Here is a 16,634-nt window from a genome sequence, read left to right on the forward strand (position 1 = left end):
CAGGAGTGATTGACAGTTCGCGGCACAGTGTACAAAAAATACTCCGCTACACAATTATTTCGTTATTTTCGTTTAAGCTTATTAACGTTAGCGTTACAGAAAGGTCTGATTTACGCACTGTTACAGTCATTGTTTTTTTTTTTTTTTTTTAAACAATGACATTTGAGTTCATGATTTTAATGTTGCTGTTTCTTGTGGCAGACTGAAGAGTAATCCGGCAGAGTTTTATACTGAAACTTTCTGTCTAAAAGTCCTTCCTTGGTCTTAACCATATTTCTTTGCACGTTGAACACACATAGGCCACAACTGGAAATAAAAAAACTGCAACCGCGTTAATTGCGTTATTTTTTTTTAACGCGTTAAATATTTCAAATTAATCGAATGCGTTAACGCGCTAATTTTGACAGCACTAATATATATATATATATATATATATATATATATATATATATATATATATATATATATATATAAATTAATTTGCAGGAATGCAGACAGTATGATCGAATGATCGTCCCATTGTTCAGCTTCATGATACTAATCTCTCCTTGTGCTAAGATGTGTCAGATGAAGGTCAGCGTGATCACGGAGGGTTGTTATTAACCGCTGTCACATTCACAGTTCACGGTCTCTGTCTGTGCTGGTTCTTTTAATCTCTGCTACATCAGTGCATTCAGGACGGGAACAAGAGCATGGCTTTTTGCTTGCTTTAATAGTGTCCCCCTACTCACCTTAGCCATGCTGTCAGAATTAAAAATCGCTTATTACCACTGAGGGTGGTACCATTGTCTGGCTCTGATTAATGTCGTATTCCTTCAGATTATAAGCAACAAGGGTACCTTTATTCACATTAAACGCTTTCCCTTTTCTCATAAGCTTTTGTGACGGTGTTTCCTAAATGTACTGTGTGACTTTTGGGAGAACCAGCAAATGAGCAGCTGTCAAATATTTCACACCTCCACAGGAAAAAGAGGCCTGAAATAAACTGGCAAGCAACTTCATGCCACTTCTGGTCACACTGTGTCTTTGTTTTTATATTAATAATGAGAAAGATAATTTGCATTGTTAAGATTAACATCCATTACAGTAATCAGTGCAACAGCGGCTAGTCACCGTTGTTTTAAATCAGTTCGTTGAGTAGAGTGTATAACAAAAACCAACATACCAGAAATAAAACCAAAAAATGAATACGAAACCCAAATATTTCAGTAGAGACATTGACTTTCGTGGTTAAGTTGGATGAGAAACAAACCAAGTCTCAGTTGGTGCTCATCTTCCTCTGGCTGGCACATATTTAAAAAGATTTCATTCTGCTTTAATGTTTTCCAGTTGCTGACTGTCTGATGGGGGTCTATCTTTTCTTCCTGGGGATATTTGATGTCAAATTCCGCGGGGAATATAACCGGAACGCTCTTATCTGGATGGATAGCGTGGAATGCCGAACGATTGGCTTTCTCGCCATGCTCTCCTCCGAAGTATCTGTTCTTCTTCTTACCTACTTAACACTAGAGAAATTCCTGGTCATCGTTTTCCCGTTTAGCCATCTGCGGCCCGGGAAGCTGCAGACAGTGTTGGTTCTGGCCTTCATCTGGATTCTGGGATTTGTCATAGCAGCTGTTCCCTTGCTAAATGAAGACCTGTTTGGGAACTATTATGGGCGAAATGGAGTATGTTTTCCTCTGCACTCTGATAGGCTGGAGAAACCAACTGCTAAAGGATACTCCACAGGGATATTTCTTGGTTCGAGTCTTTTCACTAATTTGATGTTTACTAATATATTGATGTGTTTTCATTTATTTAGTAGTTTTAATTCTTCTATTAATATAATATGCACTACCAGACAAAATGTTGAAATATTTAAGATTTGTAAGTCTGTTATGCTCACCAAGCCTGCAGTTGTTTTATCAAAATAATATTGTGAAATATTGCAGATACAAATGAATAGTTGAATATGTTTAAAATATAATTAATTCCTTTGATGGCAAGATTACCACAGTTTCCAGTGTCACGTGATCCTTCAGAAATTATTTTAATATGTTGATTTGGCACTTAAGAAACATTTTGTATTATCAGTGTTGATGACAGTCATGCTGCTTAATTTAAAAAAAAAATGTTTTGATAGACTACAATTCAAAAGTCTGGGGCAAATAAGATTTTTTCTTTCTTTTTTTGTAAGAAATGTATTAAGCAAGGATGCATTCAATAGTTAAAAAGTGACAGTAAAAACATTTTTAAAATGGTACAAAAGATTTCAAAAAGAAATTATGTTCTTTGTTCATCAAGAATACTGAAAAAATATGTTTCCACCAAATATTAAACTGTTTTTAACATTAATTATAATAACCATTGTTATTAATTGAGCACCAGTAATAACTGATAATTACTGACCAAGTCAGTATATTAGAATTATTACTGAAAGACACTGAAGACTGGAGTAATTAAGCTTTGCCATCACCTTTTTTCCCCCAATAGAATACTGTAAAAATTGTTATAACATTTCACAATATTACTGTTCTTTCTGTATTTTTAATTTTTAAAAAAGCTGCCTTGGTAAGTAGCCTACTGTATTAGACACTTTTTCTCAATCTCAATCCAAACTTTAAATATAATATAATATAATATTTGGGTTATATAAGATATGGTGAACATTTTTTTAAAAGCCCACACTGGCAAAGGACTGATTTGCATGATCCGATCACTCCTTTGCATGGTGTGAACTGTTAGTATTCTATACACCATCCAAGCTTGTTACTTTCCTATTTCAGTCCTTATGTGCAAATCCCGAAATATTTGTGTATTCACAGGTCTTAATCTGGTGGCGTTCTTGGTGATTGTCGTTTCCTATTCCAGCATGTTCTGTTCCATTTATAAAACCGGCATCAATGCCACAGATGTACGCAGTCGGCTACACAAAGACGTGGCCGTGGCCAACCGCTTTTTCTTTATTGTGTTCTCTGACGCCCTCTGCTGGATACCCATATTTTTGGTCAAAACACTCTCTCTGCTAAAAGTTGAGATTCCAGGTATGTTACCAGGAGCCCGTTCTTCATCCATCACTAACTCAGTTAGCTGGATTTGATTGTTGATGGTTTGGCATGATCTTGAATTATTTGGTTCTTCGAAGCTCGTCCTGGACTCGCTGTCATTGCAACAGTTCCATAAACTTAAATATATGGCTTATTTCATGCCAACTTGATTAGATTGCATCTTTTTAAGTGAAATTGATATTTAAAATCTATCCCAGCCACTGCTACTCTATTACAAGAGTACCCTACTAATCCAGAGGCAATAAATTAAAATAATAGTAATTAAAAAAATAATTAGAAAATAATATAATGTTGTGTAATCTATAGACACATCCAGTTTTACTCACTGAAAGATTTATTTGTGATAAAATAATTACTTTATAATTGTATTAGAATCTTGCACACATCCTGTACAGTAAATCTGAGCCATGCATTAATGTGTGTGCTGACAGATATTATGTGAGTGGATTGATGGAGCGCAGGAGATGCAGATAACTTGATCTTGAATGCTGCCACATAACAAATCTGCTTCACAGAAAAAATTACATGAACTGCTAATTACAACATTGGAAAAAAAAAATAAAAGTAAAATCTGTCCTGTACAAATACCTGAAATCTTGAATTAAAAAAATTGGGAATCATGTAAAAAACTAGTGTAAACTTAGTGTAAAAACTTTACAGAAAATGAAAATATTGTTCAGGCTGGAATTATTTATCTTGACACATGTGCACAGATCTTCAGCCCCAGTAGCAGGTTGAATGCAAGGCAAAAATTAATTTTGAAAGAGAAATCTTAATAATTAGGCACACAGAAACACATTTCAGTTATATATTCCAATAAAAGTTTTAAATTATATATTTAGTAATGACAAATTATTGTTGGTATTTCGTAGGTATAGGTATTATATTATTTTTTGTAGGCAGATTTAAGACATGGAGACTTAAAAAGATATTAAAAAGACTTAAAAAGACATAAAAAAAATAAATAAACTTGTTAAAGTTTAGATTATATTTTTTCTTTTTTTTTGCACAAATGGCACTGTTTCCTGAAAATGAACCCGCTACCTCTAAGTGTGTCACAGAATTGAAGATGATCAGATTACCAGTCCTTTTTTGTTTACATTTGCTCTGTTTATCTCTGCAGGGACAATAAACTCCTGGATGGTTGTCTTCATTCTTCCTATCAACAGTGCCCTTAACCCCATTCTCTACACCCTGACAACCAGCTTCTTCAGAGAGCAGGTGGAGCTCCTCCTGTGCCGCTGGCAGCGGCGCTCGGCATCAAAGAAAGACCGTAAGAGTCTCACCAGCTCCACCATCTATATGGAGACCCCTCGGAATGCAGAATACACAGCAAATATATCCTTGCCACGAATGTCTTTGGCAGACATGGATAACCAATATGGGTGAAAAGAGTCAGTGAGTGAAAGGTATCATAGTGTAGGCCAATCATTATCATTATCTGGAGATAAGACTGGAGAATAACACTCTTTCCTGGAACAATTTATGTGAAAGGATGGTACTGTGATTCTTGCTGTTTGGGTTCAAACATTGAGTGCTCTTTTTATACGCGTGACTAGCTTCGCTGTTTTCTCCATTAGGAGAAGCATTTTTCATCACTTTAGCTCGATAAGGGCCTCGGACCCCCCAGCGTCTATTTCCCACCTAAACGCCATGTCCGGCTCACAGGGCATGTTGTTCGTCTCAAAGGCTTTTAAAGAAGAAAATCAATGACTACAAAGCGCAATGCACAAGACTGTTAGCATTTACTGCAGAGCACATCTTGGAAGGATCAAAGGAACTTTAAAACACTATTTACATGAAGGACAATTTATTATTTTTTATGGAAATGTTTCAATATGTGGTTTTGAGAAGTTATTGATAATGTACCGCAAAGGTTTTTTTTTTTTTTAAATGCTTGCTCTGCCATTTCACAGAAAATACATATTAAAGGGAATGCCTCAGAGTGGTCTTGGTCAACAAAGTAAATGGTTCCCTTACTGAACAGAAGCATGCAATTAAGATAAAGAGGTTTATATCATTCAGCCATGTAAGATAAAACAGATACATAGTTTTTTTTCTGCTTTGTCATTTTTTACAACAATACTAAAGCATTTTATTTTTATACTCATGTTGCCTATTTATAAGTTGGATTTTTTTCTACCCATTTCAAGACGTGAAGATATATTCTAAGTCAGATGTAAAGATGTTAGAACTTTGAATGCTTATGGATTTTGTCCAGCAATATAATATTGACAATCTGAAGAAATCCATCTACCAGTGAATCTAGCAAGCCAAGGATTTGCTTGTACTTTAATCACTGTATGACACAGAGTTTTCTTTACTCTTAATAAGCCTGTTTTTTGTTTATTATTTATCATAAAAGACAACCATGAATAAGTGATATTGCTCACATTCTTGTTTGTGCAATTTTACATAACGTACATCACACTCAGCACAGATTACACTACTGGTCCAAAGTATAAATGTCTCTAATGCTCAAGACTTGTTACAATCTTTTAAAATTCATTGTGATATGTTTTCAGTGTTGATAATAACAAGAAGGACAATTGATCATTGATAAACTATAGTAACTGATAACTGAGCAGCAAGTCATATTTCATAATATTATAGTTTTGTTATCATTTAAATGCAATTAAGATAATACAATTGGTCCCTATTGTCTGGCTTGTTTGCAACTTTGCACCTGTCAGTATCCAGCAGCATCCTTTAACTCGCTCCAGAACCTAATGGATGGAAGGAAACAGACGGGCTTGAGTCTCAGCCAATCAACGATCTCCATTTCTCTCCTTCGGTAAATATCTGCGTTCTGATTGGTCGTCAAGGGCGGAGCTGCGCCATCCTCAGCTGCCGTCTTTTTCTATCAGTCGATGAGGAGACGCAAGACCAATGAAGGGAAAATAGCAGAATTGAGCCACGACGACTGGATAAAGATATGAACGTATAAACTCCTAAACATAAATACTCAAGGTATGTTGTTTTTTGTTCGATGCTTTTACGGTGTAAAATGTAATAGAATTTCCATTCCAGCGCGCTTTCATTTGAGAAACCGCCTAAAATTGCCGTGAGGAAGGCCAGACCACCAGCACTGATTGTGTTTGTTTGTCTGCTGATAACAAACACAATACAACAGATTTGGCTTCAAGTTGTCCCTTGCTAATTACAAATATTTTATGTTTTCTGATTGTTTGGCATCAGCGTTCTGGGTTCGCGAAGCAGAATAAATGTATTTTACAGCTGTAATGGAGATAGATGTCTGCGGTGATTACAACAATGTAATACTGGCTGTGCTCCAAACCGAGTGTGCTGTCTATCTAGACGGCATTTGTGGACATCACTTTGCTACACTGAAATTCTGCGCGTGACGTAAACATTTAAAAATATGTGGGTTACTTGGGCAGTTCACGCGCTTTTGAGACACGTCTACTTCTGACGCAGATCATCATTATCATCAATCAATGATACTTTATTTTACCTTCAGGAAACTGGATGATTTTGCATTCTGCATGGCAAAAATCACATCCTCCTCCTGTGTCTGAAGAGGGTAAGTCATATTTTGTTTTTCATTATTTAATGATTAACAATCAAGTAAATATATGCAAGGGAAGTTTATTTAAATAGCACATTTCATACACAATTGCAATTCAAAGTGCTTTACATAAAAATATGTAAAATCATTAAAAAATATCTCAACAATAAAGACAATGAATGTAAAAATTTATTAGTGTTGTATCAGTATTGCTCTTAAAACAAATAAACATTGTCAAGCTTTGTTCAAAATCTTCCCTACTAAGTGGAAAATATTCCTAAAATAGCCTACCTAACTATTCCACTACTTCACACCCTACTTACTTTGACCATCATAAACCAAACAAATAGAACTCAGAGGTACTTTCTACTGAAGTTTTAGCACATCTGATCTCTTCTAGAAGCTGGTTCCAACTGCGGGGGTCATAATAGATAAAAGTGGACTCCCCTTGTTTTGTGTGAATCATTGGTATTTATAACTGACTTAATCCTAATGATCTGAGTGGTCTGTTAGGTTTATATGGAATGTATGGAGCACCCTGAGGTTTTGCACTAACAATAGCATTGTTTTCATTTTGTACTGAGAATTATATTGACATGCAATATGTGTGACATGGATACTGTAATATAGATTTGCTTTCTTGTTTGATTTTGTCCCTTGGTTATTTATGTGCCTTCCCCAGGGTGTATTGAATGTTTAAACTTAATTAACAAAGACTTTATAGATGCAAATCTGTTTTATTTACTTGAAAGAATGTCACGCTGAAGGTCAAAGATTCAAAAAATCTACACTAAAAAATAAAGTATGACTTTTAAATAAGACTTTTTTGTAAAGATTTTGCACTATTTGTCACTGAACAAATATTTGACCATGTGAACTTGTTTTAACTATTATATGGGAAAACTGTACTAAATGAAGGAAAAACCTTAGTAGACGCGTTTTATAGTGCTCTCAGACTTTTGGAGCTCCCGTTTTTGTTACCGTTTGTCAGGGTGTTCCTTATTCTGTTGTTTTGATCCAGTGAAGATTCACTGGGCATGAACAGCTTTTTGATATGTGCTTTATTCATTATGATGGTTTAGACAAAATGAAGACACTTCATTGCTCTGAACCATATGATTACTTAAGGGTTTGCAAATATTTACATTCAGTTGCTGAAACCATTTGTGAATGCATTTCATTTCTCTTGAAATGGTTCGATAATCATCATAATAATCAGTAATATATATGCTCATTCAATATGAAAAAGTTTGTTTGTTTGATGTTGTAATTGAGTCTTGCGGAAATCTTGATATTCTGATGTGCAATTAATGAAAAGTGAATCATATGGTTCACCGTAGAAACCATATGATTGTATATTTAAGGGATTTAAGGATCTATTTTAGCCAGTATGATGGTTTGGTTTATGATGAATCTGTAAAAACATATTCACTGTCATTTGACTGAATGTGTGATGTGCAGCCCACTTGGGAATCACGTAATCTTAGTGAGATGGTTTTGGTTATTGTGTGTAAGTTAGTGGGTGCTTAGAGGATTTTATATAACAGCTTCTGGCAGGTAGTTTTTAGAAACACTAGTGAGATGAGTGCATTTGACTCAGTCACCGTTCTATAGTGATCAATTTTTAGTCAAGAGCTGTTCAGTGCTTCACCTGCTGTTTCCACATTGTGTTCTGTATTTCATTCTTCTCACAATGGCTGGTTTTCAAAGCTAAAGTCATGAATTATTAAGAGCTGCAAAAAAAAAAAAAAAAAAGAACATAGCCAGAGCAACACTGCATTGTTTTTCATCTCTATCTCCATCTATCTTCACATCAGTCATCCCTGACTTTTCTTGAGCAGCAAAACAGCATATTAATCATTTCTGAAGGATCATGTGACATTGAAGACCAAACTTTTTCTTTTGCTTCTTTGGGCAAAGTTATTTTAATAACATATAGTTTTTTTTTTTTTTTTTCAGAAAAAAATATTTGATAAACTCATGAACTGTACCTCTTCTGAACTCTAGAGAGCAGTCTCAGACTTAGTTCACTCTCGATTCTTGTTAGAAATGTCTGTAATGAGATCTCCAGCTTTTTTCCCGCTTTATGTCAGAGAAAACCATTACATCCACCCCTCTTTTATGTTTTCACTGTTAAATCTATAACACCACATAAAAAAAATCTTTAGACCTTCCACCAAGCTTTCATGCCATTTTCACAATTTCTAAATCACAGTTCCTATTTGCTTTGGGGCCACTTTAACTAAAGAGGTTTTGAAACATGAAACTGCTAATGCATAAGGCATTGTGTAAATTGTTGAGAGAGATCAAATCAATAGAAGAGCATTTCAAAGTGCCCTTGAGATGAAGAGACAGCGGATGACCCAGAGTCAGCTACTATCCATAAAGAATCATCCAAAGAATGAGAAAACGAGACTAAACTAACTTGTCATAATTTGTAAATATCAACATATGAAGTCACTTGACAGTGTCTCAGAATGCCTTTTGTGGACGACATGGTCATGTGGCGTCACTCTCCTGGCAGACCAGTCCTAACTACCATCTGAGGAATGTGATATCTGAAGATCACTGGCGAGTACATAAAAACAAACCCTGCCTTGATGTGGTGATCATGCTTGTGTGTGTGTGTGTGTGTGTGTGTGTGCTCACGCAGTCTGGAGTTCTAGGTTATCTCCAGTAATTAGGCTGCACCAATTAGGTGTGCTATTTTGGGCTGGGCCGGTGGTATTTGCAGTGTTCTTTGTATTTTTATCTTTTACATAAAGACGACACACATTTTTGAAGGATGGCATGATGAGTGCTTGCTTGCCCTAAATGCGTGTTTATGTGTGTGCATTTGTTTCTGCATATGTGTGTTTTTAATGTTTTTTTGCAGCACAACCATTTAACTTGACACATCCATTAAACTGTAATCGTGAACATTTGGGTGTGAAGGCCCTTGGGAAGAGACTCTGCATCAAAATTATGTTTATTGAAGAAAAAGGCTGCTTTGTGTTCTCTCGAGGGAGTGGTCAGTCCTTCTGTTTCTGTTCCCCTCGTTCTCATCAGCACTTTCAGCAAGGGCCACTCAGAGCGAGAGATTCAGAGAATAAGGTAGTTGTTCCATGATGGCCTTCAAAAAGGTTACTCTGTAAAACCAGCAACGCCTGCAGGTCTGTGAACAGTGTGGCTGTTTGTTTGTTAAATTAAAGATATTAAAAGGTGGTCCAAATACACTCCCTCTTCCAATGAGTGGTTGTTCAGTCTTCATAAAAACTGTTTACTGAGGACAAGACTATGTATTCGGCTGATTCTTTACATAATGTTTATTTCGTGAGCACTTGGGAGTGAAACTCAAGGGTTTTTGTAAGAGTCTTACAAAAACACCTCAGATGCAAAACATAAGTTAAAACTAACCAGAGGTGGCTTATTTTGATAGGTTGCTTTCTATTTCCACAAATAGCAATGTATCTATAACAGTCTACCTGATTCATATTAAAATAAACACTTGTGCATAGCCTCACTCTTCACTTGCCCCTTCTCTCCTCCTTTGCTTCGAAAATCTCCACCCTCTCTCTCACAAAAGAGGTGTGTCTGTCTTGAGTAATCCAACACCTGCCCCATTCAGGCGTGTTACTGTAACTGGCTAAACAGCCTGGACCTGTGAGAGCAGACAGAGAGCATAAGCACTCAATCCTCTCTGATTTACTCATTTAAGCTCATGTACCTGGTACAGAGGAAAGAGTAGCAAAACACACAAAAGAAGAGCCAGGCAGAACTTAGAGGAGCTTCTCTGGAGATCTGTATCCATGCTAATCCGTAGCAGGTGAAAGCGGTCCCTCTCTTTGTCATCTGTGTCGGATATGTCCGTGGAGGATGTCAGCAGTACCGGAGTTGTGGTGGACCCTTGTGAAACCCAGAGCCAGGATGGGATTGTTTTGGTCCAGATGGCTAGTCTCTCCATGCATATGTTTGCTCCAGCGGACTTTAAAGGGAAGTTCAGGAAGATCCAGCCAAAGAAAAGACCCACTATCTTCCAAGAAGGTACTGCTGAAGTTTTGCTTTGGTAGCCAGACACATCGTTGTTTTTAATCTCTTGATGTGTTATGAGACGCAAGTCATACTTCTAAATGTGTCATTTGGTTACATTTGTCTTTAATGTCCTGCCAAGTCATAGACTCACATCTTTATCTCACACACATGACATCAAACTTGTGTTTCTGGTATTTCTCTAGGTCAGTTGATAGCCTGTGATAAAGCTCAACGCGTGAAACTTTGTGACATAACACTATGATGTCATGCAGTGACTATGTTTTAAGACATTCTGGTAGCCTTCAGCTAGAGATCATTGTGCAGACTGGGAATTTCTTTGAAACTTGTTGTGGTTGTGTCGTGTCTATTCAATTTAATTTCACGTTATTAAAACCAGGTTTTGAGAAGCCATAAAACATCAACCCCAGCAGGAGATTTGTTTTTATATGTAGTTAGAGAAAAAAAAAGTGTCTCCCCTGGGTTGACAGGACCATTGCCATACAGTGAGTGATATTAAGGGACTTTATTTGGGACCTGTGCCTACGTGAGCGATGGTGGAATGGGGGGAAGGGTGGATGTGGATGATGACAGATAGCATCAGCATCAGGAAAGAGATTATTTTGGGTTTTAATTAGACCCTAGTTAAACCATCATCTCAAATCATCCAGAGCCACAGCTGGGATGGTCCATATGCAAAGCCAACATATAAGAGAGAAAAGGCAAAAAAAAAAATGAACAAAAAGAAAAAGAAACAATGTTTATTTTTTTATTTTATTGTTAATTTATTATTATTATTATTATTATTATTATTATTATTATGTTTTTTTTTATGTGGCCAGATCTTATATTTTTTCTAACTATTTGTTGATGTCCACTGTCTTGTTGATTTTGCTAGCATGTCCACATTATCATAGTAATGATGCAGACATGTGGATCCACTATGTTTGAGATGCTAGCAATCAATGTTGAATTTGTTTTTCATGAGGGCATTATCCAAAACTTTGTAAATACTAATTAAAAAAAGAGTAACATATACCACCGTTCAAAAGTTTGGGGTAGGTTGGGGAGAGAATGAAAGAGAGAGAGAACAGAGAGATTTTGGAGGGAAAGTGGATAGTGGTTTAGAAGTCATGGGTATAATCAACAATACAGTTGATTTGTGTTATAATGTCTCTTGCTTTTTTTTCATTGAATTGAATATCTGGCGCTGTTTTTTCCTGTCATTTCCTCTTCAAAGCTAAAAAAGGAGTATATTAAGGTTTTCTGCTGAGTGGGCGCATGTGTCTCTCAAGACTGCACTTTCAGAGCTGTACTGAACAGGTGTGTCAGATGCCTTTAATACCAGGAACCCTCACAGAAGACTTATTGATTGGCTGAAGAGAACTTTTATCAGGGAAGAAACCAGCTCAACACAAAGAGGGAGTTTTAGTTAGATTTCTGAAATTGGCTGAACTATTCATTGTTGCAGGAGGAGCAAATGACAGACACAGTGGGTGTGGCATCAGGCCTCAGAGAGGCTTTTATTAAACCGAAACTCAATCATAAAATGTCCAAGATGGGAATAAAGTGTTCTGAGGGGAAATAGTGTCCTAAATAAACAGGGGATCTGGTGTCCTCGTTGTGCGGGGGAATTGTGAAGGAAGGGCAGTGTTCAGAAAGGAGGAGTCCAGGTAGGGGGCGGAGTCTCGTGGCCACACATACTCCTCTCTATTATCCGGGGCCCGAAGGGCGGTGACTTCATCACAGCGGCTCATCTTTCTTGGCACACATTGATTGGGAGAAATAATGGCCCGTCCTCCAAGTCCATCATGTACAGCAATTAATGTAGATCTAATTTACTCACCCTCACGTTTTTCCACAACACAGATTTGTTTTGAAGAATGTTCACGTGTAACACTGACTCTTGGTTTTCCTTATTTACTTTTAGCATCTCGACCGATCACTGACTCTTATTGGAAACAGCCCAATTAGATCATGGGTTTTGGAAGGCAGTTTGCTCACCAGCACTGACACGGAACTATATCATGGAAACAGGATCCAGGCGCTGGATAGTTATGAGTCAGTGATCCCTGTGCCAGAGTCTAACAGCTGGTAGAGGTTGCCTGATGCTCCAAATGATTGGAATTCAGGGGGTTTCTTGTAAAGATTATCCAAGCATGACCGCTGTGAAGCTCTCATAGCAGAGAATAAAATCAAAAACAGATAGCTAGGAATGTTAAAAATCGATGCCTAACATAAGTAATGTAGTAAAACTGTGCTGTTTTTGGCCTGTACCTGCAGGCATGACATTATTGTCCTGCGTGGCTTTTATAACAGCTAAAACTAAACAAAGAGTTTGTCAACTTAGCATCATATCTTATTGCCAGACACGTTTTGCAATGTTTACCACGTTTAAATATCCATTCAACAAAATATTTTGTCCACACAATGACAGTCAAAGGGGTTCAGTAAGGACCCTGTGATTTCCACAGTGAAGAAAACACAGACAGAATCACAGAATCCAGTCATAAAAATGAAGTTTAAATTAAAAAGGAAAGCATAGACTTTGGGGAAAAAAATTAATGTGATTTTATAATCCCAAGGTTCATTGTTGTTGTGGATGCCATTGATTGGGCGAAAACAGTTTGAAACATGTCAAAAAAAGTAAACCTGACTGGTTGCATTGACACAAGGTGAGTAAAGATAACAGAAATGGCTGTAAAATCACTCTAAAGTTTGTATTTTGTGATTATTTATTTTGTCAATTTGGACAGTAAGCTGTTCTTTTACAGTAAGTGATTTCTTTAAAGCAGCTCACCAGATGAAACCGTGAGAGGGTTTGTGTGTGGTGGAAGTGCTGGGTGTGAGCCCAACTACTGTGGAGATGTGCCGGGGCAGCTGGGAGAGCTCAGTGTCAGCTGGGAGAACTCCGCAGTAGCAGTAAAACCATCAAGAGTCCCAGACACTCCTCAATTCAAGCCACCACAAACAGCACATTTCCAAACTTTTTCAGCGCAAACACATAATTTATTTTGTGCTGATTTATGTCACCACTTTATTGCATATAAATACAGGCATTGTTTACCAGAGCTTTTTTCAGAAACTAGACATTTTAATGGCTCTCTGAATATGCAAGCCGCATTTGTCCTATGCAATAAGTAACGTAATAAAATATTGAAATGATAAGCAAGTTAAAGCGATTTACACATTATGCCTATTTGATCTCCCTCAATCGTTATATTATATTATTTGGTAACGCATCTTGCAGAATAAAGATCACTTTCTCTCGGTTTCACATTTATTTGGATGTGACAGATTATGAAGGAGCTTTCTCCAGTCCTTTTGCTTAGAGCTATAATACGCTTCACTAATTACATGCTCTGTCAATCAAGTTGTCATATACAGCATGCCACTCTTTCCAGAACCAAAATGGTTAATCTGATGTAAACATACTGTGTTTGCAAAGGGAAGCATTAATATTATGGTTGCTTAAATGTATGGTTATCAGCATTTCTGTGTTGTTTCATTTTGTAAACGTCTTAATATAGGCAAAGCAAAAGAGAACAAAAATGAAAGGGAACAAGAATTTCTGGAAAGATAAAGAGCATGGAGTGGAACATGTTTGATTGCTCTTCAAACGCTGTTAACGAAAATTAAATCCAAATGCTTTCACATGGAAACTATTTGCTTTCATCCTTCGACAAGTCTTACATTTCTGTCTGCTGTAAGTGATACTGATCTGAGAGATTAGTATCACATTCCTTTACTGATGTATATTGACCATTAACACAACACATCGCTTTGTTTGTTCCATTCTAAAAATGTTTCGTAAATAAGATGTTTTGCCATCACAGGAATACATTTTGAAACATTAAAAATAAAAAAAGAATATTGACCAATTGGTGGAGTTGCAGGATCTGGGTGCCTGGCATCTCCATGACAATTTGAATATTTAAATTTAATTTAATGGTCCATAAATAAATAGATATGTTGCACATGGTCCATTCATTTGCTGTTACTGCAATGGGACGAAATCATCGGACCAGCCTTACAGGTTCATATCATCTTTAGTCTCCTCCTTTATCTCCCTTTTGTCTTTTTTTTTTAATTTATAAGGCAAAAGTTGTGAATCAACAAGATTAATTGGGACTGGTTGCAATTTTTGATTTGTTTAATATCTTGAAGCAAAGCTTTCAGTTACCCATTTTCCTGTAAAAGGACATTATCCTAACACTAACAGACAGAGAATCGATGATGTCATAAAGTGAACTGTTTGAATTGAATGCTCAGCAGTGATGTACTGAATCACATTTGTCCTTTAGAAACATTCACTGTACTCTCTGTTTTACTGTATGCATGTTCAAGAGCACATGCCTTGTGTTATCTAGTGTTTGTCTGCAGTGCTGGGTGTCAGCCAGCAGATGGTGTGACAATGTAAACCCATTCCCACAAACTGGCTATGTTTACATGCAACCAAAGTATGATGCAAGCAGCACTTCCTTTTGAATAAATTGTTGTATAAATGCGTTTTTTGTCATAATAAAATTCTCCTTTCATTCAGCAACTGTGAAGTGGAGCAGGACAACCTCCCGCCAGTCCGTGTTTTGGATATTCATCCACAGGCAACCCATTTTGGGAGAGGCTTTTTTTTTTTTGGTGATAAATATAAGCAGCACGGCACAGCGGTTTATATGTATATTTATCAATTAATTTAATTCTGCTACTAAAAACAGAAAAAGAACCATATAGAAGAGTGGTTAGTATGTGCAAACAGTGAGAAACTCTATATTTGTGCAATGTGCGCATGTAAAAAAACAAACATATAAACTTGATACATATGAACACACATCAACCTGATCACTTTTATTTAGCATTCATGAAAACACTACATTCAGATTCATCAACTGGAATAAAATGTAGCATTACATGACTTGCATCACTGCCAGTGGATCTTCTGCAGTGAATGGGTGCCGTCAGAATGAGAGTTAAAACAGCTGATAAAAATAAAATGTTATAATCGACTCAAATCTAGTACATGAATTAACATTTTGTGAAGTGGAAATCCTTTATTGTGATGTTTTTAATTTCAAACCATTGTTTCCAAACCAAGTCCTCTATCCATATTATTGTTTTCTCCAGTGAAAAAGCCTTATTTTTATTTCTTATTTCTTATTTTTATTACTCTCAATCTGATGGCACCCATTCATTGCAGAGGATCAAATGGTAAACAAGAAATTTAAATCTAAATTTCTCCAGGCCCAAGTAGAAACAAACTCATCTGCATTTTGGATGGTCTGAGGGTATATTTTCAGGAACATTTTCCTCCTCATATAAACTATTCCTTTAATATACTGATATTAAAATAAAATGCCATTAAAAATTAATAGAAATATTAAAATATTATGTGTACAGTAGATGTGGATGTGTTGTTGTTAAGGCAATCAGATACATCGCAAGTTGATTTGCTGAAAGAATTAAAGCATCAGCGAATCAGCTTGCAATCTCTGCTGCGTCATTCTACCTAAAACATATTTACATTTATGGAATTGTCAGGATGGCAAACAAGACCACTGAGGTACAGTCGTTCTGTACCAATCTGGTGAGGGCAGTACTGCAGTAAACAAACAAACCCCTCCCCTCTCCCTTTTTCTTGATGTCCATCTCAGGGAGACTGGACAATACCAACAGCAGCTCAATTTTATTCTCTCTCTGAGAGCAAATCCTCTTAATGCAGAGTGAGCGAGAGGGAGAGCGGCTGATGAGAGAGAGTGTGAGAGGGATGGGGCAGGGAAGAGAGAGGTAGAGGAGAGAGAGCAGTTGCTCAGTGCTCAGAGCTGACACGGGACTCGTAGTGTAAGACAGTGCTGTAGTGTATGGCACTGTAAAGTGCCCTCTCTCTCTTTGCATTACTCCACCAACTCTCTCTGCCTGGATTCTCATCTCTGTGTCGCTACAGTGACTGAGCCTGCTCTCCAGCCATGGCCAGCCAGCAGGATTCAGGCTTTTTTGAGATCAGCATCAAATCTCTGCTGAAATCCTGGGGCAGCAGTGAGTACGAACTTAGCACA

General features: G+C 36.9%; 2 protein-coding genes across 10 annotated transcripts in view; both read left to right on the forward strand.

Annotated features, from left to right (window-relative positions):
* The window catches only part of LOC113054438 (relaxin receptor 2-like), a 40,018-nt gene extending 34,656 nt beyond the window's left edge, over window positions 1-5,362 (forward strand). For all 3 annotated transcript variants that reach the window (XM_026219990.1, XM_026219992.1, XM_026219991.1), the window contains 3 exons: window positions 1,330-1,740; window positions 2,805-3,023; window positions 4,171-5,362. In XM_026219990.1, coding sequence (XP_026075775.1) covers window positions 1,330-1,740; window positions 2,805-3,023; window positions 4,171-4,436 — 896 coding nt within the window. In that variant the 3' untranslated portion in view covers window positions 4,437-5,362. The remainder of the gene's footprint in view (window positions 1-1,329; window positions 1,741-2,804; window positions 3,024-4,170) is intronic.
* Window positions 5,363-10,198: 4,836 nt separating this feature from the next.
* Window positions 10,199-16,634, forward strand: part of LOC113054439 (protein furry homolog) — a 48,926-nt gene continuing 42,490 nt past the window's right edge. For 6 of the 7 annotated variants that reach the window (XM_026219993.1, XM_026219995.1, XM_026219994.1 and 3 more), the window contains exon 1: window positions 10,199-10,599. In XM_026219993.1, the coding sequence (XP_026075778.1) occupies window positions 10,419-10,599 (181 nt within the window). In that variant the 5' untranslated portion in view covers window positions 10,199-10,418. Of the gene's footprint in view, window positions 10,600-16,286; window positions 16,615-16,634 lie in introns of those variants that run through there. The other variant, XM_026219998.1, reaches the window with a different exon arrangement.

This window comes from Carassius auratus, chromosome 35 (genome assembly GCF_003368295.1).
Source record: "Carassius auratus strain Wakin chromosome 35, ASM336829v1, whole genome shotgun sequence".
In the NCBI taxonomy this organism is placed as follows: Eukaryota; Metazoa; Chordata; class Actinopteri; order Cypriniformes; family Cyprinidae; genus Carassius; species Carassius auratus.